General features: G+C 39.0%; 1 protein-coding gene across 1 annotated transcript in view; it reads right to left on the bottom strand.

Moving 5' to 3' along the window:
* Positions 1-24,506, bottom strand: part of akap17a (A kinase (PRKA) anchor protein 17A) — a gene marked incomplete at its 3' end in the record, with an annotated part of 24,987 nt that extends 481 nt beyond the window's left edge. The window contains exons 1-5 of the mRNA XM_079820728.1: positions 23,179-24,506; positions 12,819-13,595; positions 9,775-9,923; positions 7,676-7,916; positions 1-134 (exon numbers count right to left, since the gene is read on the bottom strand). The exon at positions 1-134 is cut by the window's left edge and continues 481 nt beyond it. Coding sequence (XP_079676854.1) covers positions 1-134; positions 7,676-7,916; positions 9,775-9,923; positions 12,819-13,595; positions 23,179-23,205 — 1,328 coding nt within the window. The 5' untranslated portion in view covers positions 23,206-24,506. The remainder of the gene's footprint in view (positions 135-7,675; positions 7,917-9,774; positions 9,924-12,818; positions 13,596-23,178) is intronic.

Genomic DNA, 24,506 nt, shown 5'->3' with positions numbered 1-24,506 from the left:
TGCAGCTCCAGCGCTCGGGCCTTCTCGGCCTCCACCCGCCGCAGCTCCTCCTCCTGCTGCCTCCTCCGCTCCTCCAGCTGCTGCAGCCGCGCCAGCTCCGCCCTCTGCTGCTCCTGCTGCTGCTGCTTCAGGCTCTGAGCACACACACACACACACACACACTCAATCAACACATGCACATACAACTAGGACATGCTTTCTTTTATTACAAATCCTGTTCCCTTTCGAGAGTACTCTCGTATTGCGTTTTGCTAAACGCTAAGGTGAATTTCCTTTCCTCGAGATTTTGAAGCCAATTTTTATCCTAAAAATACCATGTAAAATGCAGTGCAGCAGCACAGCTCTCAGCAGGAAGCAGCTGCGTGCTGATTGGCTGTGCCTCTGCAACTGCTGGAACCTATGGCGAGCCCGCTGGGTGGGAAGGACCAATCAGGTCCCTCTAATATTCCCGCCACAAGGGCAGCAGAATTTGCATAGCCACGGGTATATAAGACCCTATCTCGCCAGGTTATTTCTTCTTCAGCGACTCACCTCGCTGAGCTCTGGATTGAAGCCTGCCGTCGACACGCACCCAGAGGAACTCTGCAGCCTGAGGACGTCCGGCACATTTCCTTTATATACCATTCCGTGTGTTTGCCGTTGCTACACACTCACGAAAAGAGCCGAGACGTGCAAATGTCTCGTTCCTGCATAGAGGCTTTCTTCCGGACGAGGATCGGCACATCATCTGCGTCTCATGTCTCGGACGAGACCACACGCAGGCCGCACTCAACCAGGGCGGCTGCCCGGAGTGCGACAAACTGGTGCTGAAGACCCTTCAGGCACGGCTCGCAAGTTTCAATCCGAATCCCGTCCCTTGTTCTCAGCCTCTAGAGCCGCGAAAGAAGAAACGCCGCGACCAGAGGCCCCCGGAGCGCTCTGACGAGCACACGCCGGCCATTTCCCCGCGTGACTCGCCATCGCCTGTCATGCTACTTCGACACGGACTGCCATGAGCGGCAAAACCTCAGTGGACGCTGAGCTTATGCGCCTGCTCACTAAGGACGTGGACGACCTCGGTATTGACTGGTCTCAACCCCAGGAGCACACGAGAAGCAGGCTGGACGAGTGGTTTTTCGAGAACCGCTGCCACCCGACCACTCAAAAACCCGCTCCCTTCTTCCCAGAAGTCCACGAGGAATTATACAAGTCGTGGAAGGCACCATTTTCATCTCGTGTCAAATCCGCAGGAAAATGGATATCACACTCTTCCTCCCCTTGAGGAAGCCGTCGCTGCACACCTTTGTCCGCTCTCCACCAGGGGACGGCAGTCAAAGGCTGTACACCCATCTAAAGCATCTACTTCCAGCCTCGCCGGTCGAGCATACGCCTCCGCCGGCCAGGCGGCTTCAGCGCTACACTCTATGGTGGCCAAACTCCTCTGTTCGCTGGACGAGTCTGTCCCTGATACTGAGGCCCTGAAGAACCTGGGCGATGCCACTGACCTGGCCCTGCGCACGACCAAGGCCAGCGCTCAGGCGATTGGCAGATGCATGGCTAACTTGATGGTGTTGGAGTGCCATTTGTGGCTTAACCTAACCGAGATGAAAGACTCGGACAAGACCGCTTTCCTCGACGCGCCCATGTCGCCTTCAGGATTATTCGGTCCCTCTGTGGTTGGGTTCACAGAACGCTTCACAGAGGCTAAAAAGGCCTCACAGGCAATGAGACATTTCCTGCCCAAGCGTTCTCCTGCTCCTCCGCTAGCCGTCACGCTAAGGCTGGACCAGCCCAGCCCACCAAGGTGGCGCCATCAGCTAAGCCCAGACCGTAGCAGACCGCCGGAGCGGTGAGGTCCCCGACCCAGTAATGTGTCGAAACCTGAGCCGCCGAAGCGGTCCTAGCCAGAGGCACAAAGAGAAGGTGGATAATACCTGCTTCGGCCGGTTTACCACCTCGCTCTCTTCCAAAACGTTCCCCAGCTCCCTTCAACCAGGCGGCTGGGCACATTACATACACAGCCAACGAGTCCGCAAACAAGCGCGCTCGCCTGTACACAAACGGCGTTTTCAGGCGACCCATGTGAATCACAAAAAGGGTTTTTTCTCTGTAGGCCGTGTGCCAGCATTAAAGCATGTACCCCTACACTCAATCTCTCCCCCATGTCCCCCGGCCCACCTGCACTCAGGCGGCGGGAAACAATTCTCTCCCAGTCAGAGAGCCTGTGAACAAACGCCCTCTGATGAACGCCACTTTAACACAACACTATTGGGCCGCCGAGTCCCTGTTACTCAGCGACTCGCCCCACAAATTAATTCAGCCCCTGGCTTCGAAGGCCGAGGCCTGGCGGGCCATTCCCGGCATTTCAAAATGGGTGTTGAACATAATAGAACAAGGTTACTCGCTACAGTTTGCTTGCAGACCATCGCGCAAGAGACAACGGTGAGAAGCGACACAAGTCACGTGCTTTGAACCGAAATATCAAAACTGTTAATGAAAGGAGCGGTGGAAGCCGTACACCCCTCACAGAGCGAGTCAGGCTTTTACAGTCGTTAATTCCTTGTACCAAAAAAGGACGGTGGTCTCAGGCCCATTCTAGATCTCAGACATCTGAACAAGGCCCTTATGAAGCGCCCGTTCAAAATGTTGAAAATGAAACAAATCCTCACGCACATTCGCCCGGGAGATTGGTTTTTCACTGTAGATCTAGAGGATGCCTATTTCAAAATACAAATAGCCCCTCATCACAGGCCATTCTTGAGATTCGCCTTCGAGGGGAAAGTATACCAATACAAGGTGCTACCCTTTGGTGTATCTCTGGCCCCCCGCACGTTTACGAAGTGCTTGGAAGCGGCGCTAACCCCGCTGAGTGTTTGGGGAATGAGAATTCTCAACTATCTCGACGACTGGCTCATAATAGCTCAGTCAGAGATACAGTTATTGAACCACAGATCTTGGCTTCTCAACCATTTGAAATGCTTGGGCCTCAGAATCAATGTGGCAAAGAGCTCATTGTCTCCCACACAGAACGTTTAGTTTCTGGGAACTATGTTAGACTCACTACAGATGAACGAGCGACTGACGTCACAGCGCGCGCTCTCTGTTCGGAACCGAGCGGTTTCCCTCAGGTCCGGTGCATACACTCCTCTCAAACACTGTCAGAGGATGTTGGGTCTCATGGCCTCAGCAGCGCCAGTCCTCAGACTAGGTCTGTTACACATGCGCCCCCTACAGCGCTGGCTGAATCGCCACGTTCCAGCTCACGCATGGCTCTCGGGCCAATAAAAAAAAAATCAAGGTAGACCACAGCTGTGTGTTGGCTCTGGCTCCTTGCAAAAATCCTGTCTGGTATCAGACGGGCGTGAGCTTTGGCACTGTTACGAAGTGGAAAGTTATCTCAACAGATGCATCCAACCTAGGTTGGGGAGCCCTTCACGAGGGCAGGCCAGTCTCCGGTCTCTGGTCAGACTCGGAGAAGAGCCTTCACATAAACTGTCTAGAGATGAAAGCGGTCACGCTATCACTAAGAGCTTTCCTTCCGTACATAAAGCACCACCATGTCCTGATCCGAACGGACAGCAGGTAAGTGGTAGCCTATATAAATCGCCAGGGCGATCTAAGATCTATCGATCTACACACAATGGCAGAAAAAGTCCTAATATGGGCGGAGCACAATCTGTATGGAGTCAAAATAGGGCCACATATATCTGCAAAATAACACAATGTTTTGCAAACAAAAAATATGTTTTGCAAAAAAAAAAAAAGTTTTGCACAAAAAAAAAATTATTTTGCAAAAAAAAATAGAATATTGAGAAAAAAATGCTTTTTTGCAAGTAAAAAAATAATAATTGCAAAAGAAAAGTTACCACTGAGAGAAAAAATAAAGTTTAGCAAAGTAAAACTTGCAGCATTGACTGTGCAACACCTTTGCGCCGCTCCTTTAAATCCGCGTTTCCGTCATCCGTGCCTCTGCGGCGCAAGCTTTCCTTTGCGCTTCATTCTTCTTTGCGCCTCGCTTTGTGTCCCTGATTTGACGTGGGGGAGGGGTCAAGAGGTTGGGGTGTGTACATGGGTGTGTACAAGGGACGAAGGCGCGTCCTTCTCGTTACGTCAATCAATACAATCTGACTTAAATTTGGCCACTCGCCCTTGAGGCTGAGCAACTGTGCTGATCTCTCGCTGTCTCAATTAATTTGCCCAATCTCATTCACTTTCTATGCAGAGGATGATCCATCGATGTCATTCTGGTGTAAGGGTTATAAATACCCATGTTGCATGCATGCAGCTCTCAGCTATGTTAACTAACCAAACTACATCAGGAATCTTTTCTTGAATCTGTCTGACACATCATCAGTGTTGGGGTAAAGTGTTACAAGTAGAGCTGTCAATTTAACTCATTAATTAAAAAAAAACACATGATTAAAAAAATGTATGCAATTAATCATGCCCAATATATTCTTGTGTTCAAAGACAGCTAGATGATATGCAGCAGAATGACACACAGAGGTCTCGAGATCCATACGGTCTGGGGCTCGCGCTGATGACGTAACGAGAAGGACGCGCCTTCGTCCCTTGTACACACCCTTGTACACACCCCAACCTCTTGACCCCTCCCCCACGTCAAATCAGGGACACAAAGCGAGGCGCAAAGAAGAATGAAGCGCAAAGGAAAGCTTGCGCCGCAGAGGCACGGATGACGGAAACGCGGATTTAAAGGAGCGGCGCAAAGGTGTTGCAAAGTCAATGCTGCAAGTTTTACTTTGCTAAACTTTATTTTTTCTCTCAGTGGTAACTTTTCTTTTGCAATTACTATTTTTTTACTTGCAAAAAAGCATTTTTTTCTCAATATTAAAATTTTTTTGCAAATTTTTTTTTTTTTTTTTGCAAAACATATTTTTTGTTTGCAAAACATTGTGTTATTTTGCAGATATATGTGGCCCTATTTTGACTCCATATGAGCTCGCGGAGAGCAACTCATGTGCCAGGCATTCTGAATCTGGGTCCGGACATGCTGTCCAGGGGCAAAGTGTCCCCAGCAGAGTGGTCTCTTCACCCACATACGATTCAGACAATTTGGGGCATGTTTGGAGAGGCAAAAGTGGAACGTTAAGCGAGCACAGAGTTTTGCATTGGGTCCCCTAGCGTTTAAGCTAAACGCAATACGAGAGTACTCTTGAAAGAGAAGAGGGAACGAGTATTGCTTTTGCTTGCCGTGCTTCGCTTGCTCAGGGAGTCGGTTCAGTCGATTAACCTGGCGAACCTGGCGAGATAGGGTCTTATATACCCTTGGCTATGCAAATTCTGCTGCCCCTTGTGGCGGGAATATTAGAGGGACCTCATTGGTCCTTCCCGCCCAGCGGGCTCGCCATAGGTTCCTGCAGTTGCATCAGCACAGCCAATCAGCTGCTTCCTGCTGAGAGCTGTGCAGCTGCAATGCGTTTTACATGGTATTTTTAGGATAAAAATTTGCTTCAAAATCTCGAGGAAAGGAAATTCACCTTAGCGTTAGCAAAACGCAATACTCGTTCCCTCTTCTCAGGGAACTGAGGTTACGCCAGTAACCGAAGCGTTTTTCCCCATTTTGATTTAAGTTTTTTTTAAGTGTTTATGTTTTTTCTGGTTAATTTAAGTTTAAGCAATCATAAAACAATGTGTAATTAATTAAAATCATGAAACTTACACAGTTTAACATCAACATATTCAAAGTTTAAGAAATATAGATTTTTAGGGCCCTATGAAATGTGTCCAATTTTATTTTTGTCCAAATTCCATTTTCTGGATTCCATTTTGATGATTCATTTTAATTTCAGTAATTTATTTGGTTACAAATCCTGTTTTAAGTGTTTAATTTTAAGTTTTTTTTAAGTTTTAAGTGTTTATGTTTGTTCTGGTTAATTTAAATTTAAGCAATCATAAAACAATTTGTAATTAATTAATTAAAATCATGAAACTTACACAGTTTAACATCAACATATTCAAAGTTTAAGAAATATTGCATTTTTAGGGCCAGTGTCCAATTTTATTTCCAATATCCTTTTTGATGATTCATTTTAATTTTAGATATCAAAAATCATGACTTATTAATTAATCATGAAATCAGGAAACTTTTACAGTTTAACATCAACATATTAAAAGTTTAAGAAAAATGTTCTGTTTTTTGCTAGAGTGTTGCTGTGCGGCTGTTAGTGCATTTTGGATGGTTGCCAGGGTGTTGCTATGTGGTTGCTAGGGTACTGACGGTGGTTGCTAGGGTGTTGCTATGCGGTTGCTAGGATACTCCCGTGGTTGCTATGGTGTTGCTATGCGGGTGCTAGGGTACTCTGGGTGGTTGTTATAGTGTTTCTATGTGGTTGCTAGCTAGGGCACTCAGAGGGGTTGCTAGGGTATTGCTATAGACTGGGTAAACCCAGCCTGATCTGCTGGCGATTTGATTTCGCCCTGCAACTCAATCTGGAAACCCGTACATTCATTTCTACTGCTTCTGTTACACTTTTGCGGGAACCAATCACAGACTGGCTTATCCACCTGGCACGCTATTGGCGGGTTTAACACGACGACGGATAGAGAAGCGATGGGTCGTTGCATGTTGATCACGCCTCTTGTGGTCTGACTGATTGAAAAACTATCCAATTGTCATAGACTCCCCAGACCAATGTTCAATCTTAAATTGAGCTTGGTCTGGTGATAGCGAACTGCTATACAGTTGCTATGGTACTCAGAGTGGTTGCTAAGGTGTTTCTATGTAATTGCTAGCTAGGGCACTCAGGGTTGTTGCTAGGGCGTTTCTATGCAGTTGTTAGTGTATTCTGGATGGTTGCAAGGGTGTTGCTCTGCGGTTGCTAGAATACTGCCGGTGGTTTCTAGGGTGTTGCTATGTGGTTGCTAGGATACTCACAGTAGTTGCAGGGGTACTCGCGTTGGTTGCTAGGGTGTAGCTATATGTTTCGAGGGTATTCTGGGTGGTTGCAAGGGTGTTGCTAGGGAGTTCTGGGTGGTTGCTAGGATGTTATGTGGTTGCTATGATTCTAGGGAATTCCGTATTTTTGTTTCAATTTTTCAGTTTTTTTTAATGATTAATTTAAATTTTAGTAATCAAACAGCATGACTAATTAATTAAAATCATGAAACTTATATGTAAACTTAATGTATTAAGTTTAAGAAAAATAAAAATGAAGGCCCTATGAAAAGTCAAATTAATTAAAATCATGAAACTTTTACACTTTAACAACAATTTATTAAAAGTTTAAGAAATATTACATTTTTAAGGCCCTATGCAATCAATTTTTTCCCCCAAATTCTGTTTTATTTTTTTCCAAATACATCATGAAACGAATACAATTTAACAACAATTTGTTAAATGTTTAACAAAAACGTGACATTTTTAAGGCCCTAAGAAAATTTTATTTTTTCCCAAATTCTGTTCTGTTTCTCAAATTATTTTAGATTACATTTTAATAGTTTAATTAATTAATTTTAATAATCAAAAGCACATCTAAACATTTGTATTCATAAAACTTTAACAACTACATAATGTATTAAATTCTTACAATAATAGGGCCCTATGAAAGAATTTCTGAAAAATAAAACCGGTGTTGTCTTTTTTTAAAACGTCTTGATTTTTTATTTTTTTAGTAATCAAATAAAGGCATAAATGAAATGGTGATTCGGTCGAATCATAACTCAGACTGAGACTGACCTTTGCGCGGCTCAGTAACTCTGCGATGAGCCGGATGGACTCCAGGTTCCTCTGGGCCAGCAACAGTTTCCTCTCCTCCATGGCGATCTTCAGGTGAAGCTTCTTCTGTTCTTCCTCCTGCTGCTTCTTCATCTTCTTCTGGTTCTTCTTCTCCTCCTTCTCCTTAATCTTCTGCTCTCGTTTACGCAGTTTCTCCTCCCTCCTCCTCTCCTTCTCCTGCTCCTCCTGCTCGCGCTGTTTCCTGAAACATCATCAACATTTTAGTTTAAAAAGCTTGAAGGTTTTAAAAAAAGCTTAAAAGTTTGAAGGTTTAAAGTCTCTCAGACAAATAATTTGCTATGCGGTTGCTAGGGCATTCTGAGTGGTTGCTAGGGTGTTGCTATGTGGTTACTAGGGTACCCGGGTGGTTGCTAGGGTGTTGCTATGCAGTTACTAGAGTGGTTGCAGGGTGTTGCTATGTCATTGCTAGGGAATACGGGGTAGTTGCTAGGGTTCTCAGGGTGGTTGCTAAAGTGTTTCTATGTATGCCAAGAAACTCAGGAAACTCACTCACAGATGTGGTTGCAAGGGTACTCACGGTGGTTGCTAGGGTGTTGCGATGCATTTGCAAGGGTACTCACGGTGGTTGCTAGGGTGTTGCGATGCGTTTGCAAGGATTCTCACGGTGGTTGCTAGGGTGTTGCTATACGTTTGCAAGGATTCTCACGGTGGTTGCTATTGTGTTGCTATGCGGTTGTTAGTGTATTCTGGGTGGTTCATTTTAATTTCAGTAACCAAAAATCATGAATATTTAATTAATCATGAATCAACATATTAAAAGTTTAAGAAAAATGTCCTGTTTTTTGCGAATGTTGCTATGCGGTTGCTAGGATACTGACGGTGGTTGCTAGGGTGTTGTTATGTGGTTGCAAGTGTACTCACAGTGGTTGCTATTGTGTTGCTACGCGGTTGCAGGGGTACTCGGGTGGTTTCTATGCAGTTACTAGGCTGGTTGCAGGGTGTTGCTAGTTGCTAGGGTGTTGATATACAGTTGCTAGGGTATTCAGGGTGGTTGCTATACAGTTGCTAGGGTTCTCAGGGTGGTTGCTAAAGTGTTCCTATGTGGTTGCTAGTTAGGGCACTCAGGGCTGTTGCTTGGGTGTTGCTATGCAGTTGTTAGTGTATTCTGGGTGGTTGCATGTGTGTTGCTATGCGGTTGCTAGGGTACTGACGTGGTTGCTAGGGTGTGGTTATGACATTGCTAGGGAATTCGGGGTAGTTGTTAGGGATCTCAGGATACTCACGGTGGATGCTAAGGTGTTGCGATGCGTTTGCAAGGATACTCACGTGGTTGCTATTGTGTTGCTATGCGGTTGTTAGTGTATTCTGGGTGGTTGCAAGGGTGTTGCTATGCGGTTGCTAGGGTACTGACGGTGGTTGCTAGGGTGTGGCTATGCAAATGCTAGGAAACTCACGGTGGTTGCTAAGGTGTTTCTATGTGGTTGCAAGGGTACTCACAGTGATTGCTATTGTGTTGCTATGCGGTTACTAGGGTACTCGGGTGGTTTCTATGCAGTTAATAGGGTGGTTGCAGGGTGTTGCTAGGGAATTCAGGGAAGTTGATAGGGCGTTGATATACAGGGTATTCAGGGTGGTCGCTATACAGTTGCTAGGGTATTCAGGGTGGTTGCTATACAGTTGCTAGGGTTCTCAGGGTGGTTGCTAAAGTGTTTCTATGTGGTTGCTAGCTAGGGCACTCAGGGCTGTTGCTTGGGTGTTGCTATGCAGTTGTTAGTGTATTCTGGGTGGTTGCAAGTGTGTTGCTATGCGGATGCTAGGATACTCACGGTGGTTGCTAGGGTGTGGCTATGCGGATGCTAGGATACTCACGGTGGTTGCTAAGGTGTTATGCGGTTTCAAGGGTATTCTGGGTGGTTGCAAGGGTGTTGCTAAGGTGTTCTGGGTGGTTGCTAGGATGTTATGTGGTTGCTAAGGTACTCAGGGTGGTTGATGGGATGTTGCTATGTGGTTGCTAGAGTGTTGCCATGCAGTTGCTAGTACATATCGCATTGCTAGCATGTTTCAGACAGATACCATGCTAGTTGACAGACGATAGATACCTCTCTTCCTCCTTCCGCCGCTCCTCTTCCTCCTTCTCTCTGCGTTTCTGATCCTCTCGTTGTTTCTCCAGCTCCTGCAGTTTCAGTCGCTCCTGCTGTCGTTTCTTCAGTGAGGAATCACTCAGGTGTTTACTCGTGTCAAAGGTCACCTGAGAGAATAAATGTTCAGGTTACAGTCTCATAATAAACATCTTAAAACTTCATATTTACTGCCTTCTGTACAAATGGTTGTATGTGTGTGTAAATACTTTAGTATTTAAACTCAAATTAAATTATTTTATTTATTTATTACAAATAAAATGTGTTTAATTGTCTTAATCTCACAATGCAAAAAAAAGGAGATGATCATGAAAATAGGCTTCATTTTCATTTTCCACAATATAATTTCATGTTTTTCGTGGGTTTTTGAGTTCTTGACAGGTTTGGTGATGCTTTAACTTCAGAGTTTCCAGCACAATCTTCACACTTTCACCAAACGAACACATTTCTATGAGCTTCTCTTCTGTATTCACAGACCTGGGCTATTATACTTAAAGGTGCAGTAAGTTTTCCGTCCGCTAGAGGTCGCCTGTTCAAAACAAAGGTGTAGTTTGATGGTGTCACGTTTGAGCACAGAATCTTGGGACATGTGGTCTTCACCTCAGAATCGGGATAGGACTCTGGCAGAAATCATGTTGATGTGATTATTAACGTTACTGTAGCGAAGCAGAGCAGGAGCGAGTGTTGTGGAGCTGAGGAACCGCTGGAGCCATTGTTAATAAGATGAACGCAACACACGCCTCGCGAGCAGCGGGACTTTTATTATGATTTTATCACTTATTTAGCGGTAAACTAGCTGGAGCCATTTATCTCCAGTCTTTGTGCTAAGCTAGGCTAGCGGTGGGTGTGTCAGACAGAGTTATGGTATGGAGATGAGTATGGACTTCTCTAACTCTGGGGGATAAGGGGAATAAGATAAAGTTTCAAAAAGTCATGTGTTCCTTTAAGCTAAAAGCTAAACCTAAAAATGAATGAAAGATGACTTGTCTAAAACCATCTAAAGTTAAAGTGAAAACTGAAAATATAAGATTCAAAGATTCTGGAAATTCAAAATAATAAAAACATCTAATAGTATATTAACGATACTCGCATGAACTTCCCCACAGAAACCAGGCATGATTATGTTAAAAAATATTATAAATTATAATAAATGATTTTATATAAATCCATTGGTCTGAAACCACATTAAAACCTGGAAATCAAGTTTTTTTTTACCATTAATTAAAAAAATTAATAAAAAGTTATGATGTAAAATGAAAAAATTCTAAATGTAATAAACTGATGAAAATGTTTTATTATTAATTTAATAAAGAATTAAATTAAAAACACAATAAAAATAGAAGCATTTTGATAGACTCGTCTCAGACTTTTGGACCCTAATTAAATATTAATAAAAATATTATATATAATGAAATATAAATGATAATTATGATACAATTATAATTAGGGATGCCACAATTCTCAATATAATATTGAACCGTTCGGTACGGCATTCACGGTTCTAAACGCGCTTGTGAATTGCGGTTTTTCGGTTTTGCATTGAATTAATTATTTTTCTACAAATTCTATCAATTGCCTCCATCCCAATACTGAACAACACGACACATTCACATCACACGTTAGTGGTGGAGTTATACTCATGGGACACTATAGTTATTCACAATCACCAAAGTTCATTATTTGCATGCGTTTTAAAGCCTTGCCGGCTCATTCGCGTGCGTGGTTTTAAACATGTGCTTTTCCGAGCGCGCGCACTAAACGCCTGTCAAACACGTGATTACTGAACTAAGTAGTGGTCTTACTGCACTAATACTGTCAAATACACACAAGGTTAACATAAACACAGTCGGTTATGTCTAAAGTGAAAGAAAAATCGTGTGTGTGTGTATATTAGATGCGTGCAGGTCTTTAATTGACAGCAGCGCAGCCTATAGTGAACACGCTGTCCTTAAAGGGACAGTTCACCTCTAAAATTATGTCATTATTTACTCACTCTAATATTGTTCCAAACCTGTATTCATTTCTCGGTGACAGAATTTTCATTTTTGAATGAAATATCCCTTTAATGTTAATACAACAACTAAAGACAAAGAGAAAATCACTCACTGCTCTTGACTGAAAAACTAATACAGTAGCTTTAATAAGAATCAGTGTATATTTTGTAGTGAAGTCTATGTAGTGTTTTATTTTTACATTTATTCATTCACTTTCATACTTAAATGCAGCTGTACTGCTCTGAGCTGCCAGTGTAAATCTTTATATATATTTATTTTATATTATACTATACACTAGGAACGTGTAAGGTTTTTTTTAAGTAAAGTTTTAAGTTTAAGTACGTTTTTCAATTCTTTTAAGTAAAATAAAGAAAGAGTATTGCAATAAAAAAATAGTCTTTTTTCTCCTTAACCTCTTGCTGTTCCTGTCGCCTAAGAATAGAATAACAAAAAACTATATATATATATATATATATATATATATGTGTGTGTAACTATTTAAATAAAACATTTAAATATTAAATAAAATATGAATTAATAAGTATTATAATAAAATATGAATATAATTGTGATATAACATATATATATATATATATATAAAATATTAATTAATTAATATATTATATATAATGAAATATAAATTATATATATATATATATATAAAATACAAATAAATTAAATAAAATATTAATGAATAAATATTATATAGTATAAAATATTAAACAATATTAAACAAGTTTATATATATATATATATATATATATATATATATATATATATATATATATATATATATATATATATATATATATATATATATATATATATATATATATATATATATATATATAAAATGCAATTATTTATAATGAAAGAATATTAATGACTAAATATTATAATAAAAATAATATAAATATAATCGTGCATATATTGTAATATTTTGTTAATTGTCTATGATTACTGATTATGAGTGTTCCCATGATGTGGAGGACGTGAGAGCATCAAACTGACCTTAATACTGCAGGCCACGGCTTTCCCATCATCCCCTTTGAACATGAGCTTCATCCCTCTCAGAGAGTCCATGGCCCTGACGAAGCCCGTGTGATCCAGATACTGCACGTACCCCTCAAAGTTCAAGTGTCCCCCGAACGAGAAGGTGTTGAAGTTCTTCCCGGTCATCTCCTCCCGGTAGGGATCCAGCATGGGAATGTCCACGTTCCGGATCTTGCCGAAGCGCTCGAAAACGTTTTGGAGCACCGCCTCTGAGGGTTTGTCGGGACAGCCGTCCTTCTGGGCGAACCACTTGCAGGGAAGCCCCTCCAGATGGACGGTGTCCGGCCGCTCTCCGGGAACCGTCTCATTCATGTCCTTGGCGTCCCGGAAGAACGAGTCCCAGTCGTGGCGGGTCGGGAAGTCGGTTTTGTTCTCCGCCGTGCGGACCTTCAGGACGTCCGTGAATCCGCTGAGCTTGATGCTCTTGCCCTCGAGTTTGGCCAGGATGCGCTTCACCACGCTCCTGTTCTCCACCTCGCCTTCGAAGCGGATGAAGTCCATGGTGCTCTTGGAGATGCGGAGCGAGGAGAACTGGTCCGGCTGGGCCATGGACTTCAGCCTCTCCATCACCTCCCAGTTGGAGATGGACTTGCCCGGCAACTTGAGATGAGGCAGACCCACGCTGATGGTCATTTTGGCGATGGGCTTCAGGTAGAGGTTGTACTCCGGACACAGATCCACAGCTTCGGCCGTGTCGCTTACGATGGACGTCATCATGGACGCTCCAGCTGAACACTTGGAGAAAAGAGAGAATGGACAGATCAGTCAAGTCCCCATGAAACCACAGTGGACAATTCCACCAATAGCAAACCACAACCGTTCAATTCCCCACCGACAAAATCAAGCCCAGGCCTACATTTGTTCTTGTTTGTGAAGCGCTTCACTAGGGTTGGGTATCGTTTGGTTTTTTTTCGATTCCGGTGCCAAACCGATACTTTTAAAACCGTTCCGGTGCCTAAACCGATACTTTTTTTTTTTTTTTAAAAGGCCACAAAACGAGGTGGATGACATTAAATGGCTTTTTATTTATTTATTTTTTATTTAAATTGAACCATTTATTAAAAGTTTAATGTATACTTAAATGTATGAATATAAATAAATACAAAACACAATTTACTTATTTACAAATTATAATTGACTTATTTACAAATTCACAGTAAAACCTAAGCCACCCAACTACAACAAGCCTAATATAACTCTTAATTACAGTAATAACAGCAGTCGTCTGTATTCTTGCTCTGCTACAAACCAGCTTCGAGCTTCAGCTCTTTTTTGAAATATGATCATATTCTCTGGCTAAATATTTTAGAACGCATCGTCTTAATGTTTCCATGGCGACGCGTCATGTTTCTCACATGATGACACAGCAGCCGCAATAGCGCTGACAGCTCAGCTGTATCGGGTTTATTTCGTTTTTTCTTTTTATTCAAAATATTCACAAACTTCTTAACTGTGTCACGAACTATCTGATGTTCAAATGTGTGAGTGAATGTGTGTTAGTTGATCTATAAAGCGCAATGGGCGGCGCCATGTTAGTTTGCGCCTCAGAATCGGATCTGTCGGATTTACAACACTTGAGAGCATTCTCGTCTCACGAAATACATGAAAGTAAGTGACCAGTGAACTGGAAGAAGAACAGAGTAAACGCTATAGTTACTATATAATGTGCATGTATCTGATGTGAATAAAACACGTAACGTTAGTCAAATTATAACCGTCTGAAAGGATTGTCATTGCCGCTTTCAGAGATATCAGTGTGTGTTTTTTGCTAGTAGCCTACTGATGAGCATTTAAATGTCTGAAACCTGAAATAAACATGATGTGGTTGAAAACACTGAATAGTTGTCATGAGATGTGGTTGAAAACACTGAATAGTTGTCATGAGATGTGGTTGAAAACACTGAATAGTTGTCATGAGTTGTGGTTGAAAACACTGAATAGTTGTCATGAGATGTGGTTGAAAACACTGAATAGTTGTCATGAGATGTGGTTGAAAACACTGAATAGTTGTCATGAGATGTGGTTGAAAACACTGAATAGTTGTCATGAGTTGTGGTTGAAAACACTGAATAGTTGTCATGAGATGTGGTTGAAAACACTGAATAGTTGTCATGAGTTGTGGTTGAAAACACTGAATAGTTGTCATGAGTTGTGGTTGAAAACACTGAATAGTTGTCATGAGATGTGGTTGAAAACACTGAATAGTTGTCATGAGTTGTGGTTGAAAACACTGAATAGTTGTCATGAGTTGTGGTTGAAAACACTGAATAGTTGTCATGAGATGTGGTTGAAAACACTGAATAGTTGTCATGAGATGTGGTTGAAAACACTGAATAGTTGTCATGAGATGTGGTTGAAAACACTGAATAGTTGTCATGAGTTGTGGTTGAAAACACTGAATAGTTGTCATGAGATGTGGTTGAAAACACTGAATAGTTGTCATGAGATGTGGTTGAAAACACTGAATAGTTGTCATGAGTTGTGGTTGAAAACACTGAATAGTTGTCATGAGTTGTGATGTGACGAGCGCTGAGTGTCTGTCTCTGGCTCAGCCAAAGCGCGAAAGCACGTTTGAATTTTGGCACCGAAATGAGGAACCGAAATCTGCGTTCTGATTCGGTCCGATACATACCGGTTATATAAGTACCGGTGCCATATTGGAACCGGATTTCGGTACCCAACCCTATTCCCCACCGACAAAATCAAGCCCAGGCATATATTTGTTCTTGTTTGTGAAGCGCTTCACTCGGATAAACGGCACTATAGAGAAGAAAAGACCACCCCTAGATGTTTAACAAGCTACTACTGGTATAAATAAGAGATGGATGAGATGACTAGCCAATAACTGTACATAACCACAGCAGAAGAGGCTCTTTGTGTCTGAAATCGACCACCAGTCACTGCATGAACAGATCGTTTGGGAATTTTAAGTAAATATCTGGGCAAATGTACAATTTTAATAATCTGTCATAAAACAACTGCATATTGATGCACCACTCATCTGAATCAGAGGTATTATCCTTAACTATAACTTGAATTAAAAATGATTCAAATACATTTGTGTCGACTGAAATAAAAAATAAAAAAATAGAAATACATATTTTTAAAAAATTTACATTAAAAAAATTTACAAAAACACACAAAATTTGACTAAACTACATTTATGTTCATTGAAATCAAATAAAAAACTATAAATACATGTTTAAAATATAATAAAAATGACATAGAACATTTTCAGTAAAAAATGTTAAATCAATTCATGTTGATTGAAATAAAAATAAAAAACTCCAGCTGAACACTTGGAGAAAAGAGAGAACGGACAGATCAGTCAAGTCACCATGAAACCACAGTGGACAATTCCACACTGTAACCCTTTACTGTACATTTACAGGGAATTTCTAACAGTACTGTACTGTATTTCCATAAAGCAGTAATATACTGTATCTTTTACAGCACATCTGTGAATATACAGCACTTTTCTGTATTCAGCCCGCTAAATTCATAATACAGTATCACACTGTAAAGACATTGAATTGTGGGATTGATTTCTTTCGCGCTCATTTAAGATCAGATGCGAACAGAACAGACAGCAAACTCGACTTGTCAGCGGCACTCAACTGAACAGAATCATTAATCCTGTAATCATGTTAAACCCGTGTATATCTGTGAAATATGTGAACAGTTTTTACGTTTTTTGTGTGCTTTGGTTGAATCAGTTCGCGTTTCAAAACATTACGTTAGTTGCCTGTGACGCAACAGAAAATGGAGGACGTTTAACGTTACATGAAGACGGGAGGAAAAAATGTGTCATCTGTAGAAGACGATGAGGAGTTTAGAGCTTAAGAAGATGGAAAATTGTTCGACTGAGTATTGATACGGTAAGTAGGGCTGTGCAATTAATCGAATTTCGATTTTGCCTCCCAATGATCACCAAAATAGTACAATCGAGAAAAAACGATTATTTTGCCATGTTCAGTTTTGCAAGAACACTCTTATTTTGTCTTGCGTTCTGAATGAAACGCGCACGCGCTCATCCGCCCCTCCCGAAACCACAAACTTTCTCAGATCGTGAGTCTCGTGTGCATATCATCCGCTGGAATTTAAAAACTCGGCGCGAGTAAAGATGGCAGAAGGAAAGCAGTTACAGCAGCGTTTGGTGAGCAAAATAGCCAGTTTGGCTTCGAGGAATCAGACGACGAGCAGAAACATGCTACGTGCAAGATTTGCTACATGGTAGTGGCTGCAACGCAAGGGAACACCACGAATTTGTTTAACCACTTGAAAATTAAACAGAGTGACCTATGACAATCTAATAAAGAAACAAAAACTGACGAGAGCAGGAGTGCCGTGTAAACGTCCTTTTTTCCCCCTCATATTTTTCAAATAATTCTCTTTGTAAACTTTGTTTAATGCATGCGAGTGCTGCCGTATGTTTGAATATGACCAGTCGTTTTCACCGTCATCACCCGGGTGTAGTGCCAGAAGACGCGAATGAGAAGCCGCGCGCGCTGTGAGGAAATGTATCTCTGTGCGCTCATCCGAGAGCGCGCACACGTCTCTCAGCGCGCAAATACTGAGTTCTCTTTCAAGTCTTGCTCTTGAACGGACAAACTCACACAAAACGTATGTCAACATGTCCATCTTGATGAGTATCCTAGCAGACATAGTCTGTATATGCCTTAAGTGAACTTTATACAGTCGATAAAGACGACGCATATCCGATCCGGATTGAATAGCTTTTGTTAGTTTAATAGGATTAATCTTTAATTTATGCACTCAAATATGCAATGTTATTTTACATTTGATACATTTCTGTACCTGAAAACTAATGTTAGACGTACCTGAAAAGCATATCTAGCCGAACCATATTGTTGATCTTATTTATTTGTGGTTATCATTTTTACGTGAATACTTTTATACTTTGATTTGAATATATGTTATATTATTTATTTTAATAGTTCAAAAAGTACAACAAATGTTACAATTTCAATTGAATTGTTGAAAGGTGTAATTTTAATAAATACAACACATTCCCAAAGTCATGTGAAATAATCGTGTTACATAATCGTGATTTCAATATTGACCAAAATAATCATGATTATGATTTTTTCCATAATCGAGCAGCCCTAACGGTAAGCCAACTAGGTTTTGCGTTCGCATTTTGACATTGTTTACACGAATGGTTTGATTTTGAGAACGCGATTTGTTACCGCGAAAACAATCTGTTCTCACCTCTTTACCAAGATTTATGCAATATTTCACATAATATTCAACATTTACAGGGCTCCAGAGTGCGACTAAATGGTCGCATTTTGCGACTAAAATTTGAGAGTGTGCGACTGAATTTTACATCCAGGCGCACATGTGCGACCAGTAAATTTGCCTGCTGTCGGTACTGGAGAAATTAAGAAAATACACTTACTAATTATAATTGATAGACGTTATGTCTGGCAAATTCTATCTTTCTATATGAGATAATATTAAACCATTTGTCCTTGATGCATTTTTGCCATTCGCAATCCAGAAGAGAGAGAGAGAGAGAAAGCGAGCGCTCTGTCACGTGGAGCTACAGCAAACACAACACGTCAGTCAGCTTAATGAGTGACGATGGCCAAGAGAACTACACAAAAGTTTAGTCTGCTTAAACTCTTGGGATATGCTTTGATATTAATCTAATTTTATTTTCGATTTCGGCTTCCAAGAATTATAAAAAGATGATATGAGGTCAAACTATTCCTATAGCCGTGTTCGTCGAGCTCATCCTTCCCTTCACAGCCTTGCGCTGTCATTTCTCCTTAAACCTAAACTAAACGTCAGATTCAGTGATTGTTGTAAACTGCAGTCTCTACTGTTGCTAAACTGCGGGATGTGTGTGATAATAAAGAGCTATTAAATGCACAATAATCCGCGCAAGAGACGCTGTTTCCAACTTCAAGGCGGTTTATGTGTGTGTGCTGCGAAATGGACCGACTTGCACTTGATATTTTAGGCTTCGTGTGCGCGTCTAAACCATCAAATAAACAACAAATAGCCGGTGTCAAAATGACCGGATTGGAGAGTAGTTATTTTAACAGTTTATATCTTAAATGGGCGTAAATAGTTTGGAGAAATAGGAGAATATGATTCTATTAGTTCTACATTCGATCGGTCTTAAAGGGGCAGCGTCTAATAAACCTGCTGACGATTGAGCCATTAATTCGAATCGAACAAAAGGCAAATAGAAAATATTCCAGCTCTTGAATTAATAACTTAGCTTTTATAAGCATTAATCTATCAATTTATACAGTGAAAACTATGCAGTGTTATTTTACATTTCATTACTTTATTAGATTTCTTTGTAGGTTTGTTCTTTACTGTAATATTAATGTTAGCAGACCTTCCGAATGCCTGCACACTGGTCCATTTACAAATAGATGTTTTATATTTTTGTTCAAACTTTGCGGTTTCTTTTGCTATAGATATTTTACTTTTCAGATTATAAAGCCATTTTAATTATGTTCTTAATTATGCTTTTTTTTTTTTTTTTTTATAAATAAAATAATGTATAATAAAAAGAACCGGTAAGAATACTGTTAAAGTATCGGATCGATAAGCAGTATCGGTAAGAGTAGTAATACCATTAAAACCTTAACGATACCCATCCCTATTAGTAATACAGTGGAAATTAGTAGATTTGGTTAGCATGTTGATTTACGGTGTGTGCCCCTAAAATTTCTGGTTGTGCCCCTAAAATATTCAGTTGGGGGTCACTGTGCTCCTAGTGAAAAAAGTTAGTCTGGAGCCCTGATTTACCATGTCATTTGTATGACCTGCTTTTGATCTGTATTTTCTTCCCTCCGTTTCAGGCTTGTATTATAAACCGAAGACGGTCCAGTGCATGTAAACAAGCAATTTAAGTAATGCATAGTAAGCAAGTTCACATCAGTGCTAGTTATAGTCCATTTGTTAACAAAAATGCTATGGTGTAAGTTCTGAGATCGTGCTTTTGAATCATAGTCTGCATTTTGCCAGCACATGAAAATCCATAGTCATGTTCCTAATACTTCTTTCAAATGTGGTATTCCATAATTTAGTTTTTCAAAAGCAAACCAACCAACGATGACGTTCGGAGCATACTCTCCAGAGGAGAAGTTAGATGGAGTTATCCTTCAAGCAGATTATTCAACAAATCTCATTCATCTGTAATGTTTTATGTTTACTCATATTTGTGCTGTCTTTTTTAAAAATTGTTTCAGGAATTTGCAAATTAATGTTATGGTATGTTAAAATTAAAGTGGTAGTTTCACCCTAAATTGAAAAGCAAGTTATCATTTTCTCACCCCACTGCAATTTTTTTTTTGTTGTTGTTTCCAGTCCAGATGTCTATTAACTTAAGAATTTTTTAGATAAGTTAAGTATTGTCTTGTTTTCTGAAAAAAAAAAAAAAACATTAAGTGAGTTTATGCTTAAAAGCATCAGTTCTTTTAATAGTTATGCAGAACTCTGAATACACAACTACTTTTAATTATTCATTTATTTTATTACTGTTTATTACTGTCATGAAACTCTAAAGTATAATATTTCTAATTATTTATTTTTTAAAAAGGAATGATGTAGAGAACAGTTTAATACTGTAAAATTGTGATATTACAGTAGGATACAGTATTTGATAATTACAGCACAGTACTGTAGATGCTGTTTACAGTAGCTGTCCTGTAAAAATACAGTAAGTGGCTGGCAACCCAGTATTTTACAGTAAATTTACAGCGAAAAGTTTTACAGTGGCTTCTGCATCAAGATATGGTGTATTGAGTTCTTCAAGCCTTCTCTGGTATTTTCATAATAATAAAAGTATGCAGTGCTGATTGACGTTCTGTGATCAGAAGCCACATCAGCTCGACTGACGATATGAAGGAGTTAAAACATGTTATTAAACGTTGTATTTGGTTGGACAACAGGTTTATGAACGCTTCGCAGTACTAGTTTGTGAAGATGTTTGACACATGGAGCAGCGTTTCCTGATCTCAGATCAGCTCTTCACACACACTGGGCATTTATTTATCTCATTAAAATCACAGTCTTTGTGCTTTCATAATCGCACATAAGCCAAATCGCGATTGCGGTTCGATTTCGATTAATCGTGCAGCCCTATTAAAAACTTTCAGTGAGTTGACATAGGTAACATTTCTAATTTTTGATTTTAGTAAAACTGAAAATAAAAAAACTAGAAATACATATTTTAAAAAAATAATACCAATGACAAAAACACAAAACAAAATTACTAAAACTTAAATTAAGGCTGTCAAAAGATTAATCGCGATTAATCACAACCAAAATAAAAGTTTGTGTTTACATAATATATGTGTGTGTACTCTGTTAATTATTATTTATATATAAACACACACACAAGCATGTATATATTTAAGAAAACATTTATATATATATATATATTATAGATTATATAAATGTATATACAGTATATACATGCAAATATTTCTTAATATATACATGAATGTGTGTGTATTTATATATACATAATAATTAACAGAGTACACACACATATATTATGTAAACACAAACTTTTATTTTGGATGTGATTAATCGCGATTAATCTTTTGACAGCCCTAACTTCAATACATATTTTAAAATATAATAAAAATGATAACAATAAATTATTAGAAAAAATTAGGTAAAAGGATTCAAATAAAATAAAAAAACTACAAATAAATATTCAAAAAATAAAATTATAAAAAACTAAAAATTTAACTATGGTGATTAAAACAAAATAAACTAGGAATAAATGTTTTTAAATTATAATAATGAAAATTTTTGATTTTAGTAAAACTGAATACATACAACATTTTGTTTAATACTAAAAATTAAACAAAATGATTAAAATACATTTATGTTGACTGAAATAAAATAAAAAACTAGAAATACATATTTTAAAATATAATAAGTGACAAAAAAAATTATTATAAATAAATTCTAAAAATAAATTAGAAAAAAATGAAGAGTTCAGATGCAAAAGCTTCTTAAAGCCACTTTGGTCAAAAATGAGATAACGATACTGAGTGAATGCTCTCCGCATATCGTAAACGTTCATTAAATACTTTCACTTATAGGGAGAAAAATATACAAAAATGCTTATTTTAAAGAAAAACATCAGACGGACTTAGAGGCTTTTGCATCTGAAGTCTTCAAATGTGAGTAAAAGGGATAAAATACATGTATGTTGATTGAAATAAAATAAACTAGAAATACATACATATTTTAAAATATTTAAAAAAATGATTAGAAAAAAGTAAGTAAAATGATTCAAATTAAATAAAAAAAACTACAAATAAATATTTTAAAAAGAAAATGACAAAAAACACTCAAATAAAAACTAGAAATATATATATTTTTTAAATGACTAAATTAAAATTAAAATTTTATTAAAATACATTTATGTTGACTGAAATAAAATAAAACACTTTCAGTAAATACGTCAGAGAGTTGACTAGGTAACATTTCTCATTTTTGATTTTACTAAAACTGAAAATAAAAAACTAGAAATAAATATTTAAAAAAAACAAATGACAAAAAAAAAAAAAAACGACAAACTAAAACGATTCAAATACATTTAAGTTAACTAAAATAAAAAAACGTTAAGATATACTTTCAGCTTTCATATTTCAGTTAATTTAGTTGAAGTTGACGTACTAAAATATTAAAAACAAAAGACACTAAAAATAAAAAAGAGACTACAATGAAATAAAATCTAATTCAAAATATGAATAGTATACAACATTACTAAAATAACACAGATGTGAATATTGGAGGGTTATGTGTGGGTTTTTAAGACACTAAGAACATCTCATATATAGCAAAATACCAGACAAAAATTCATAAATCATCTGAAAACACAATGTCGACATAGTGGTCATAGATTTAGGATCAGACAAACTTGTGTTAAACAGCTGAATAGACTCACAACATGATATTTCAGTCAGTTATTATTAATAATACAAGTATGTGTAGTAATAATATTACATTAGTAATAGTAAGGGAGCAGAGAGACTCATTATGATTTACTACAGTAATAACTGATTTTACTATAGTATTTTTGGTGTAAAACATGGTCAAATTCTGCTACACGGTCCACTGAGCACATAAAGCCCACAGAGAGGCGATTATTGCGCTGAATCGCTCATTATTAGAGCCAGTGGAGCGGGAGATGCTGTATATTATTGATGAGTTATTGATTTCTGAATCGTTTATCAGTTAAACCGTCACTGAGCGGCATCTGAGCTCGGCTAGTGGGAATCATATCTACACATTAATCATCTTCACTAACCTTTCTGAGCTGTTCCGACTGAAGCATTAATAACAACAGCAGCGCTCACAGTTGAAACAAACGGACATGGTGTTTACAGCTTCCGCATACGTCACACGAGCCGGAAGTCGCGGAGGCGCTCTGCTGCTGTCACGTGGCGACTGGTTTAACTGCAGCCAGAGAATAGCTGTGTCCCAATTCAAGGGCTGCGTCCTTTGAAGGCCGTGTCCTTTGAAGTGCGCGGCCGACGCAGCCTTCAAAGGACGCACCGAGACTCGTTTACAGTGGAAGGTATAGCGGATTGCGTCACCGCAGCGCGACGAAGGCCGTCCCAATTCGTAGGTCCTTCGAAGGCTCCTTCAAAATATGGCCTGCAAATGCGTCCTTCTTTTCCCATGAAATGAAGGATAGTTGGATGGATGCTTCGCAGCCTTGCCTAACCCAGAATTCATTGCGCGCCGCGACGTCAGATTTTTTAAGAGAAATTGCCAGATTACACTTTTAAATGCAAGTATTGGGTTTCAATTTACTCCAGTAATCTAATGTATCTACTGATAAAAATAAAACGTTGACTAATATGTTACCAACATATGATTTTATATAGTTTATACTCTTTATTATGCACATAAATGGGCCGAGGTAAACATCTTTAGCTGTTTTGTTTTTAGGCAGTTGAATATAACTTTAAAGTCCAGTATAAATGTTCATTTCAGTTCTCTTCAACGTCAGCTGTCAACAGTTGCTAAATATTACAAATAATGTAACGAAATACATTTACTCTGTATTTGAGTATAATTGTGAAGTACCTCAGATTTTTATTCAACTTCATCTCAGAGGCAAATATTGTGGTTTTATGAAAAACTGACTTTTAACACATGGATATTACATTTTGATATAAGTTATCGTTTAAAAAAGAATCTAAAAATAAAATACACTAGAAATATGTCTTATAGATCAGGGATAGGCACCGTTGGTCTTGGAGGGCCGCTGTCCTGCAGAGTTCAGCTCATAGAACAGTTATGCATGTTAAAATATTTTGTTGTTTGCTTTGAGGATGTGAGTTAATTTAATTTATTCTTCCCTCTTTCTGAAAACATCTTAGCGACATGGCAGCCGTCGAATAAGTCAGCTCTGCAAACCTGTTGGTAGACAGTGGAATATGCACTGATCCAGATGATGTCCCGCTGACAGAGGCTTCACCAGGGTCAATAAAGCCCAGCTCAATAAAAGACTACAGAAAAACATTTTCTTCCATCTGTTATGTACAGTTAATTTTAAAATGTATTTAGTTTTTCTAATCTTAAACATAACTTATGTAAATAGTTGTAAAAAGTACTGTAAATAAAAAT

The sequence above is a fragment of the Gobio gobio genome, assembly GCF_949357685.1.
Source record: "Gobio gobio genome assembly, chromosome: 7".
Taxonomy (NCBI): domain Eukaryota; kingdom Metazoa; phylum Chordata; class Actinopteri; order Cypriniformes; family Gobionidae; genus Gobio; species Gobio gobio.
Note: the sequence above shows the minus strand (reverse complement) of the source record. Positions and strands in the feature narration are given on the sequence as shown.